The 12,227-nt window shown below is 39.7% G+C and overlaps 1 protein-coding gene and 1 pseudogene across 1 annotated transcript; both read right to left on the bottom strand.

The window, feature by feature from the left end:
• Window positions 1-213: 213 nt before the first annotated feature.
• On the bottom strand, window positions 214-5,935 carry LOC146627965 (E3 ubiquitin-protein ligase TRIM39-like; annotated as a pseudogene).
• A 2,716-nt stretch (window positions 5,936-8,651) lies between these two features.
• Window positions 8,652-12,156, bottom strand: LOC146627964 (zinc-binding protein A33-like). Its single transcript, XM_085357500.1, has 6 exons — window positions 11,764-12,156; window positions 11,500-11,595; window positions 11,116-11,346; window positions 9,478-9,500; window positions 9,278-9,396; window positions 8,652-9,202 (listed from the first exon to the last, which is right to left on the bottom strand). The coding sequence occupies exons 1-6, from the start codon at window positions 12,154-12,156 to the stop codon at window positions 8,652-8,654; spliced, it is 1,413 nt and encodes a 470-aa protein (XP_085213626.1).
• Between the last annotated feature and the right edge of the window lie 71 nt (window positions 12,157-12,227).

Here is a 12,227-nt window from a genome sequence, read left to right as displayed (position 1 = left end):
AAAGAGTGTTTGAAATTTTTTATTTTCTTGCTCTTTGGACCTCAGTTTGATACAGTAAAGTACAATTTCCTGCTGAAAAACTCTTATTTAAATAAATAATTTTAATTACAAAACATTTTCATTGTGTTTCAGTCACAATATTTATTGCATACATTACTAGTACTGTTATGACACGTAATGGAGCCTGCCTTTTAACTCTACAGAAATGGGAAGCTATTCTACTTTCACTTTGATTATCTGGGGACAGATTGTCAATGGACTCGCGTTTTGCACATCCTTACACAATCCGGGGGGAAAGTAGGGGAAAACCTTCTCAGTAAATTTGTCTTTGAATGTGTGGATCTTTGTAGAATCTGCAGCATTGATGAAAACGACTTTTCCCCTGTCATAGTCCAGCTCGACTGTAATCCTGTTGGGCTTCTCCTTCATTGGGAGCTTGGAGCGAGGTGTGGTCTGTGCCCACAGTGAGTCTCCATTGCTCAAGCCAATTACCCAGAAAGATGGTATTCTTTCTTTGGATGGAGTCTAGAGCCACTCCGATGTACCAGTCTTTGCCTTGGCCCACATCTAGAGTCCAGCTGTGCTTTCCAGATGTAAAACCAGTGGCTCCCAGCACAGAAATACGGCTGACAAGGCGTTCGGGATTGTTGGGTAGGAGCTTCTTGCTGCTGTATTGCACACAGGACAGTTCTTCAGAGTAAGTTGAAATGGGCAGTGTTTGGATCCAAAACAACAGGAACTGGAAACCATAAAATTCAGTTAGTTGAAAATATGATAGATTTAGAGTAAAATCTTTTTCTTTAACCCACCACATCTGACAATGTCTTCCACCTTCTTCCAAATGTGAAAACTAAGTGATCCCAGATGCTTTGCAGAGTTTATCAGGATATCTCTGATGACCTCTGGCTCTCCAATTTTCCACTGAAGCCTGAAACATGTTAAGTTGTTACAGCATTCTCTCATGGAAAGGATCAATGCTGATTTTAACAGATAGTGGGTTATGCTTACATTTTCTTTGTCTTCTTGTAGTCCTTAAGTTGAAGAGAGAATGTGAAAGAGAGTACATTATGAAATCATGTGTGAAATAGAGTTGCACATCTGGAAACGGCTGAAAGTATTAAACCTGTACAGTAATTCAAAGACACACATATGTGCACTACCGTTCAAAAGTTTCAGTTTTGTATTGCAATTCAAGTCGTTCAACTCCAATGAATAGCTTGAAATGGTACAAAGGTAAGCGGTGAACTGCCAGAGGCTAAAAAAAGATAAGGTTACCCAAAACTAAAAAATAATGTACATTTTAAATGTATACAAAAAGGCCTTTTTTTCTTTCTTTTTTAGGAAACACAAAATGGTTTAACAATTTAAAGCTGTTCTGCAGTAATAGAGGTTGATCAAGCCTTGAAAGTTGGTGCTGTCATTTCCTACAAGTGTTCCAACTTTTCTGGATTACTTACAACCCCCTCTGTCTGTGAGCAGACCATGGAAGCTAACTATGGCATCAGAATAAAACAAAGAGGCTTGCCTGGGCCGTGAAACACCACTGCCATCAAGTAGGCAAAAGGATGGTTCCACAGTGTTTGCCATCAACTGTCAAACATGGAGGAAGAAGTGTGATGGTCTGCATTCATTCATAGTTCCTTCCAAAACATGCAAACCTCCTGTACTCCCGTACCACAATGTTGGATTTTGAACCGAATGCTGATAACACACTGCAAAGTCTCCCTCCTCTTTAGCCCGGAGGACAGAGCATCCACGATTATCAACAAGAACGTCTAATTTGGACTCGCTGAACACTTTACCACTTTGAAACAGTTAATTTCAAAGGCGTCTTGGTCCACAAGACACAAAGGTACTTCTGCACTGTTCAAATATGGCTTCCTCCTTGCATGATAGCGCACATAAGCAGCCGAAATGAAGCAAATCAGAAGTGCCAAAACTGTAATTGCCAACTAAACTAGGTTTAAAAGTTCATATTATGAGCTCTACACCAGGAAAAAAAGCCGTTATTTATGCGTTATGTAGTGTTAAAACAGGTACAATGCTGTGAAAAAGTATTTGCCCATTCCTGGGTTCTTTTTTTTGGATTTCTCAACAAGATGATGGTAACAAAGGAAGATTTGAGGCTCCAAAACAGGACACAAACTAATGGGTTACAACCATGGACACTGTAAGAGATGGACGTAGCGATTTTGTAACCGGATGCAGTGAGTCGGTGCAGGTCTGACTGTCAAGCCATACGCTCTGTTACGGCCTCCGGCCTCAGGTGGCCCCGCCTTCCTCTAGGTAAATCAATGTGTTCCAGGACTCGTGTGTGATTGGTTACTGGGAGACCCGTGCCAACCCTCACTTATGCAGAATGAAGTGTGCCAGACCACACGGACGATTGGCTGCCCCGGGATCCCATGATGCTCCAAGAGGCAATCAGTGGCAGATCGTACCCACCTGTGGCTACAAAAGGCTGGAGGTCCTTCACTCAGTGGCGGCTGCTTAGGACTGAACATGCAGTTTGCCCTTCATGCCTCCCTCGTCGATCTTTGTTGAACTTATTCATATTGCTGACCTTTGTCGAACCTTGGTGCATGCTTTAAACCTAGCCTGATTAGAGTTTTGAGCTGCTAGCTGGCTGTGAGTAGGATTGCGTGAAGCTGGCTTGCCTTAGTTAAAACCCTAGCTTTTATTTTGTGTGCGGCCAGCCTGCCTTAGTTACCCTTTAACTTTTACTCGTGACTGTTCTTTCTTTATGTAATAATTGTCTGCCCAGTGGTCTGTTGCACAGCCCTGTCGGTTTTCTGTTTAAAGTTTGGAATTAAAACCTTTTGCTTTACTCAGTTTTGTGTTGGGGGGCTCGTGTATGTTACTCCCTCCCTGACGCCTAGCAGAGGGGGTCGTAACACGCTCATTGACTAACAACTTGTCAATCACAAACTGTTACTTCCTTTCTGACAAACAGTATAACCAAGATGTATGAAATTAACTCCTTTTAAAAATTTAATATGACCCTAAATATGTAACTGAGACCATGAACTCAACAGGAAAGTGTTAACAGTGGTAAAGGTAGAAAACGATATTTCTATAGACTTCAATGGGTCCCAAAGTCTTTTTGCAATCACAGGGATCACCCCCTGGTGGCCATTAAAAAGAACGCAGGCACATTGAAGTCGGCCCCACTTGTCAGACGCTACATGTGTCTTTAAAACTGACCATACTGATTAACCAATACAGCATACTAACATTTTACATCCAGACTATGGAAAATAGGTCTGTGAGAAATGCTTGTCTGACATTTTATGTTTTAATCCAAACTAATCCAAGTTTGAATCCAAGAAATCTAAGAAATACGAAATTTCAAATTTAATAAAGTTGGTAAACATTTTATGCAAAATATGATTTTGGTTAATATTCAGTAATTTTCTTGTTTGCATGTATACTAACTAAATACTTTTAATTTTACTGTTTTGTATGCTGTGTGTTATATTGATGTTCATTATCACCTGGGCGTCCTGTTTAGCCATTTTCACTGTTTACTTGACTGTTTTTAGGAAAAATAACTTAGAAGTTAATATAAATAAAAACAGCTTGTAAATAATGATAGTAAATGCACCTGTAGAAGCTGTACATCCTGTGCTTTGAGAGCTGTTTCAATATCATTGATGGTGGAGGAGAGTGTGTTGATCTGCTCTTCAATGTTTTCCAGCTTCATACACATGATTTGAGTCTTAGTTTCCTCCTCCTGTTTCAGTGCCTGCAATCTGGTGTTTTCCTCCTCCTTAAGGAACTGGTGGAGCTTCTTAAAACCCTTGGTAGAACCTGGGACCATTTCGTGGCCTTTCCGTTTTTTAATTCCACGCCATTTCCACTGTGTTTAATGGAGTATAGCCAAATTTTCAAACATGTATTTTTTTTCCCATTTTATTTTAAAATTTCAGTCTGAGTTTTTTAAATGAGCTTAAATGGCTGAATAAAAGGCATACATCCACTATCGAACCTCGTGGCCGATTTGTGCCCCATTGAAACCCATTATAAACGCTATTTTTCACTGTACAATTATTACCATTAACGTCGTGGCGATGGCTTAACTTTCACTTTCATTCTGGACTCAGGGCCTTAGAATTGTAATTTTTTATTTGGCCACCGGGTGGCGCCCTTGTTCCACATGTGACGCCTGCTGGAACATACACACCTTCTCCAGCGGCCTGCTCGAGACAGATACCCGGAAAAGGCAGACTAATTTCCCGCGTGCAGCAGCAGCTTGGCCCGCTGCTCGTTCCGGACCATTTTCTGCCCTTAGGATCGTTTGAGGGTGCATTAATTTTTTTTAATCAACAGGAAATGACGTATTTGTTTTCACGTGGTAGCGGAAGTGTGTGCTGCAGACACGGGAACCGAACCATATGCTCCGGCGCTGCGCGAAACACACCCGCGGCAGAGGCACTCCTCCCCGGGGGAGCAGGAGCAGCAGCGCCGCCTGGGGACATTTTCGGCTTCTGCAAAAAAAATTAAAAACGGATCGAAATTAATGTTGGTGCCAATCTTTTGTCCATCTAAAGGCCTAATTATAATAACAATAAAATATTACTTCAAATGTTTTTTTTGGAAAATATTTTATGTTTTATGTTTTTGGGGCAAAAAAAGCAGTGCGCTCATGTGACGAAACCGGGATATAAAGGGTTAAAATCCGCGAAATGTAATTAAAACTTGACATGAATATTTCAAGGAGAAGTAGGTCTAAAAGATTGGCTAATTTAAAGTGGAATAAAATATTAATATATAAATTTTGTATAGCACTTTTTGGGCGTGGTCGATAGTGTGCATTTTATGAAATGCGCTCCTGGAAAAAAAATAAAAGGCGATCGAAATGACTGTTGGTGCCAATCTTTAGTCCATCTAAAGGCCTAATTATAATAACAAACAAATATTACTTCAAATGTTTTTTTTGGAAAATATTTAGTTTTTTTGTTTTTTGGGGCTAAAAAAACAGGGCGCTCATGTAATAAAACTGGGATTTAAAGGGTTAAAACAATGAAAATATAATTAAAACTTGACATGGATATTTTAAGCAGAAGTAGTTTTAAAAGATTGACTAATTTAAAGTAGAAAAAAATATTGATATATAACATTTTTAGAGCACTTTTGGGGCGGGACCATTTTTGGTCCCGAGGTTCACGAAAGGATGGGATTTTGAGGTTGATTCCTGTCTCAGTTTCACATGCCTGCGTCTGTAATTTTAAAGAATGTGGGGGTTTTTTTAAGCTAGTAAATGGAAGGAATGTTTGTCATGCTGGGGATTTTTTCGTCAGAAGCAACATTAAAAAGCCCCAGTAAAAGTCAGCATTGTTTCACGAAACGCAAAACCATTTACCTGGATATGGGTTTTTATTTCCTCCCATTGTTCCTTTGTGTTGATTAGTACTTTGAGTTTTTTCTTTAAGGACTCGAGGCTGGCTGAGATTTCTGTCTGAAATGTACGAAGAAGAATTTTAAAATATAGCATTTCTGTGTAGTTCCTGATAATCAGTTTTCTTTGTGGTTTTGTTTAATATCACATTGAATTAAAATTGTTAATTATTTGAGTCATATTGGGTGCACTCATTTCACTATTTTCTTACATTTTACAGACATAAGAATAATGAGAATTCGTGGAACAAATGACACATTACGTGATGATGGAAGTCATTAATTAAAGATCTGTTTCTTACATTGTGATGTAAGTCTACCAACAACTTCATCCCAGTATTAGTTTTTTTAAATGTATATTTTTACAAACCTTTTTCTGTTCAGCTGCTTCTTCTACTGGGCAGCAGACATGGACTTTGTGCTCTTTCGATTGTTGGCAGACAAGACAGACAAGCTCTTCATCATTGTGACAAAAACTATTCCGCTTCTGGTTGTGGAGAAAACATTTGTCTTGATTAGTTGTGGACATAACTGAGATCCTTTCTGTTTCCAGTTAAATAATCACACTCTGCAAACAGTGGTGCACTTCCCTGGCTGAAGGCTCAGGTGTTTCTGTCAAGTGATGTTCTTTGATTCAGGTATTGTGACAGTAGGCGGTACAACTGGGAATATTTACAGCTTCCTGTAGAAGTTGGCCAACTAGTATAACTGGGTAATCATGCAAGTCATCCAGACATAACCAAAGATGATATAGATGCAGAAGTTGACTAATGTCCTCGATACATGCTTAAAAATAAAAAAGTTCTCAGAAACTTTACGTTCATTTCCTTTATTTTAATAATGTGCCTGTTCTGTTTGAGTTTAAAATCATGAATGAGAAATGGCTGAATTAATCTTACTGATGTATCAGCTACTGATAACCATTGCAGCTCGTGTTCCGATTATTTATCTTGTTCCCCATTTCATCTACTGACTGCAAAAATATAGAGCCTGCACCATGAACATGGCTGCTTTATAATAACATAATAAACAATTTTAACAAGTTTATATAAAAATGTATTTCTAAATATTGAGCATACAGGCAGCCTTGTGACAACACTCTGACTCCCAGACAAACATGGCCCAAATACCCCAAGTTTAACGCTTTGGTGTCTGATAAATACGCAAATATACCTAAAAACAAAAAATCAAATACACTCATCTATCCATCCATCCATCTTCTTCCACTTATCCGGGGCCGGGTCGCGGGGGAAGCAGCCCAAGCAGAGAAGGCCAGACCTCCCTCTCTCCAGCCACCTCCTCCAGCTTATCTGGGGGAACACCAAGGCGTTCCCAGGCCACCCGAGAGATATAATCTCTCCAGCGTGTCCTGGGTCTGCCCCGGGGCCTCCTCCCGGTGGGACATGCCCGGAAAACCTCGCCCAGGAGGCATCCTTGTCAGATGCTCAAACCACCTCAGCTGGCTCCTTTCGATGTGGAGGAGCAGCGGCTCTACTCTGAGCCCCTCCCGAATGGCCGAACGTCTCACCCTATCTCTAAGGGAGAGGCCGGCCACCCTTCGGAGGAAACCCATTTCCGCCGCTTGTATCCGCGATCTCGTTCTTTCGGTCACGACCCACAGCTGGGCACCTTACATCAAGATACAGACATGCAGTGATGTTTGTCTGCAAAGTTGAGTAATATGACTAGTTGTGGTCCAGGATCTTTGACTACTTTTGATTTCATCTCTACGTTTCACCTTTAAAGAATATTTATCCTCCTTGTTTGGTATCATTCATTTTTTAAGCACAACCTCACGTTTTTCATTTTGACATACTATATTAACACAATTGATCTAAATTCAGACAAAAAACATAAAATCAGCGTAGAAAAAAGTTATATTTTTTACTGTAACAAACACAAACATGTTTAGCGAATCATTGTCATAACTTGAAATGCAAATATAATTGCAAATTTGTAAAGCTTCGACACACTAGGAGACTCTCCAACTACTACAATAACAGGACTACTACAATATTCTTTCCAAAGAGGTGTTTTTCCTCCCCACAGTTGCCAAGTGCTTCCTCATAGGGGATCATCAGATTGCTGGCCTTGTCTCTAACACCTTACAGTATTAGAGACAGGCAGCTGTTGTTTGCATTTGAAGCCATATAAATAAACTTGAATTCAAAATTAAATGAATGGATTTTATTGATTTTTACCTTCACGGAAATCCTTTTACTTCAGTTTTGTGTTGTGCTGCAATAATAGTTTGTCAGTTAATCATCCTGCCCCTGGCATGTCTGACTCCACACAGAAAAGCCTCAGGCTTTTAAACCGGAAACGTTTACGGTGATGTCACAGAACAACACACCTGCAGCCCACACATAAGATAACCTTTTTCCACTATTCAGGAATTGACAGCACTAATAAGAGTGTCTGAGTGCTTACCAGCATGGCTTAGTTTCCTAATATGTGTTGTCACAGAAATGTCATTAACCTTTACACTAGATGCCAGCTATTTCATGTTGTTTGTTGGTTTCTTCTACATATGGAAGTATCCTTGGGTAAGATACTGAAGCTTTACTTTTCCAACCTCTTGCACAGTTAGATGAATAAAACATTTTATTTTAAAATCTAAAAATGGTTTTTATTTTTACCTGTCCTTGCCTGTCATAGTGTGTGCTAGAAATACTTGAAAAGGGAAACTATAAATATTCAGAGAGAGAACCTGTCTCGCTTCTTGTTTTCTCCATCTCCCTTTGATAAAGGATTAAAGTTATTTTGTTTTTTTCGTTGTTTCAGTTTTTTATGTAGTTATTTGAATTTTGTTGGGCGGTGAAAGAAAAAAAGCTTAGATCCTTTAATTAAGAAGTACTAGCAAACACAGGAAACATACAAACATCTGCAGCCATGGAGTTGCACTGCTTTTTAAAGTTGATCTGTATGTGAGGATGGGAAGAACAGACACAGAAACCACATCCTCAAGAATGAACAATAAACTGACCTCATCATAGGGATTAATACAGTTCTATACTATTCTAATCTAATGTTTTTTATTATTAACCTTTGTCACTATGTTTGAAAATGAAGCTAAAATATCACTTTGCCTGAAAACATGTCTCTGTTTTTTCCCATAGTTATACCTATGCCACATACAAAAGAAAAACAGTGTCTGAGTTCCACTCCTCAGACAGTTGTTTCCTCCTGAATTCCATGTGTAAAGCATTGATTTATCAGTCAGCGTAGCCTGTTAAATAAAATGTAGCCTCTGACTATTCTACTTGTACTTTTATTACCTGGGGACAGATTTTCAGTTTGCTTGATTTTTTTTTGTCTTCACACAATCCGGGGGAAAAGTAGGGGAAAACCTTCTCAGTAAATCTGTCTTTGAATGTGTGGATCTTTGTAGAATCTGCAGCATTAATGAAAACGACTTTTCCCTTCTCATAGTCCAGCTCGACTGTAATCCTGTTGGGCTTCTCCTTCATTGGGAGCTTGGAGCGAGGTGTGGTCTGTGCCCACAGTGAGTCTCCATTGCTCAAGCCAATTACCCAGAAACCCTCAGCAGGGCTGAGGAAGATGGTATTCTTTCTTTGGATGGAGTCTAGAGCCACTCCGATGTACCAGTCTTTGCCTTGGCCCACATCTAGAGTCCAGCTGTGCTTTCCAGATGTAAAACCAGTGGCTCCCAGCACAGAAACACGGTTGATGAGGCGTTCGGGATTGTTGGGTAGGAGCTTCTTGCTGCTGTATTGCACACAGGATAGTTCTTCAGAGAACTCTAGGTTGGACTGGGCAGTGTTTGGATCCAAAACAACAGGAACTGGAAACCGTAAAATTCAGTTAGTTGAAAATATGATAGAATTTAGAGTAAACTTGAATTTTTTCTTTAACCCACCACATCTGACACTGTCTTCCACCTTCTTCCAAATGTGAAAACTAAGCGATCCCAGATGCTTTGCAGAGTTTATCAGGATATCTCTGATTACCTCTGGCTCTCCAATGCTGCACTGGAGCCTGAAACATGTTAAAATTGTTACAGCATTCTCTCATGGAAAGGGTTGATGCTGATTTTGGTAGATAGTGGGTTATGCTTACATTTTCTTTGTCTTCTTGTAGTCCTTAAGTTGAAGAGAGAATGTGAAAGAGAGTACATTAAGGACATGCTGCATTACAAAATCACATATGCAGTACAGCTGTATTATCGGAAATTATTGACTGAAAGGTAACAAACATGTACAATAATTCAAAACTACACATACTGTATATGTACAAACGATAAATTGCGCTATGATGGCAGGTGTCATCAACCTCCTAACCCTAAATTTAAGACATACACAGTGAAAACTGCGACAGATGCATCGACAGGAAACTCAGATACAGACAATGAGACAGGAGGTGCCGACATATGGTGATACACTGCATTACAACAGCAACTATTACAACTAGAAACAGAGAGGAACGATTCTGAATAATTCTGAACAATTGAACTTGTCTGGAAAACTTTATGCTATGCTTGATACTAATGATCATAATAATTAGATGACAGTTTGCTGAAATTTAACTCTGTAGCGCCACCATTAGGCCGAACTTCAGTGTGTCCAATACTGTTTATGATCGAACAGCCTTCTAAACTATAATATTCACATCAGTTTGATTTATACAGTTTTGTATCAATTGGGAACATGCAAAACATAATACAACGAACCACCTAATTTGCTCAGATTGTACTGTGGATTAATATAGTGGCCAGCATCCATTCATCCATTTTCCACCCACCAGGCAAGCATTTTGACAGGATGGGAAAGTAGATTGGCAACTTTACTCTTATGCCAAATCTTCCACACCACTCTCCCCTCACTCATAAACAAGATTCCAAGATGCTTAAATTCCTATACTTGAAGCAGTAACTCTTCCATACCCTTCAAAGTCCTCCACAAACCTCTAGACTACTTAAGCAAACTCCCACCGACCCTCCAATATGTTCAGGAGGACAAAAAGTTAATCTAGTGCTAAATTGCCTGAAACTCCATTGTTCCCCCTGAATCTGAGGATCAACTGATGTGCCTTCCCAGGGAGGCTGAGAAGTCTGATTTCTTCGAAGCTGGAAAACACTTTTGATTGACCTTCTTGAAAAGGTCAATCAAAACCCCAGTTGGCCAATCCAGAGGCACTGTACTCAACTTCCTTGCAATGCTACGAAGACATGTCAGCCACCGCAGAGTCACAATATCCAGAGCTTTGAATTCATCCTCGGTGGCCCTACCACCCAAGAGTTATTTAACTACCTCAGTGACCTCCCCCTCAGTGACGGTGTTATATTAGGAGTGTGGCTGCTAAGTGATAGGTGGATGCGTGCACAGGTAGCTGTAGCCAAAAGCTGTGGTTTTAAATAAACACGATTTAGACTCTAAACAAAAAGCTTCAAAAGGTGACTTCATGATAAATGCATTATGCCATGGTTAATCTTTTGTATGCAGCCTTTCCTCTTAAACAAAATACAATAACAGGAAAAAGTTACTGCCGGGACTGTGCACAGCGAAGCTTCATAGAAATGTTTATTTGCCATATATAACATCCGATGTTTCTCTACTACTACTGTGTTGTTTTTCATATTTAATGTGTTGTTGTTGTTGTTGTTTTAATTAAATAATTTTTACTTGACTGTTTTTATGACAAATAATCTAGAAGTTATTATAAATAAATGCAGTCTGTAAATAATGACAGTAAATGTACCCGTAAAAGCTGTATATCCTGTGCTTTGAGGGCTTTTTCAATATCACTGATGGTGGAGGAGAGTGTGTTGATCTGGTCGCTGATGTTTTCCAGCTTCTTACGCATGATTTGAGTTTTGGTTTCCTCCTCCAGTTTGAGCGCCTTCAGCCTTGTGTTTTCCTCGTCCTGAAGCAACTGGTGGAACTTTTTAAACTCCTCCTTGATTGCTGTCTCATTTTCATATGCTTGCGTCTGCAAGTTCAGGAATGTGGTTTTTTTTAATGCCAGTAAAGAGAAAGAATGGTTGTCACGCAGAGGGATTTTTCAATCTAAGCTGGAGGCAAAATAAAGTTGCATGCTTGGAGTCGTTGTCAAAATGCTAGAGGCACTGGAAATGTTTTTTACCTTGATATAGGTTTTAGTTTCCTCCCATTTCTCCTTTGTATTCTTCAGTATTTCGAGTTTATTCTGTAAAGACTCAAGGCTGGCTGATATTTCTGCCTGAAATTCAAGAAGAAATTAAACATTCAGAGCTCAAACAAACAGCTGATTAGTCTTGTTCATCAGTTCCGGCCTCCTAAGATTCTTTCTATTAAAATTTAACAAATAGACAATATAACTGACTTTCTTCTACTGTGTTGTGGTGGAAGTATTTCTATTTTCACAAACCTTTTTCTGTTCGGCTGCTTCTTCTACTGGGCTGCATTCGTGGACTTTATGCTCTTTTGAAACTTGGCAGACAAGACAGATGAGCTCTCCGTCGTTGTGACAAAAAATCTTCAACATCTCGTTGTGTTGACAACATTTGTTTTGACTGCTGGTCATTATAAGCACTTTGTGTTCCTTTGCGACATTGTGCAGTGCCAGATTAATAGGAGGTCTCTTGGTGTCAGACACGATGCCACAGACGGGACACTCTCGCAATCCTTTCCACTCCCAGTAGTTAAACAGGCAAACTCTGCAAATGTTGTGGCCACATTTTAAAAGAACTGGAAGGCAATAAATGTCCGTGCATTGAGGGCAAGTTATGTCTTCTTCAGGAACCGTCGTTTTCGCAGCCATCAGGTTGAAGGGTTTCTATCGAGTGAGTTTACAAGAAAACTTCCTTTAAATTTCAAGGCATTGTGACTGTA

This window comes from Diplotaxodon limnothrissa, linkage group LG7, assembly GCF_057381915.1.
Source record: "Diplotaxodon limnothrissa isolate DT_005_m linkage group LG7, D_limnothrissa_male_GT1.1, whole genome shotgun sequence".
NCBI classification, from domain to species: Eukaryota; Metazoa; Chordata; class Actinopteri; order Cichliformes; family Cichlidae; genus Diplotaxodon; species Diplotaxodon limnothrissa.
This window is presented reverse-complemented; position numbering and strand designations above follow the sequence as displayed.

Excerpts from the sequence above, each read along its gene's own strand:
- LOC146627964 (XM_085357500.1), bottom strand. The coding sequence starts at position 12,156 with ATGGCTGCGAAAACGACGGTTCCTGAAGAAGACATAACTTGCCCTCAA. Across the intron at positions 11,596-11,763 it reads AAGCAGCCGAACAGAAAAAG|GCAGAAATATCAGCCAGCCT; the intron begins GTTTGTGAAAAT and ends CTTGAATTTCAG. Across the intron at positions 9,397-9,477 it reads TACAAGAAGACAAAGAAAAT|GCTCCAGTGCAGCATTGGAG; the intron begins GTAAGCATAACC and ends AACATGTTTCAG.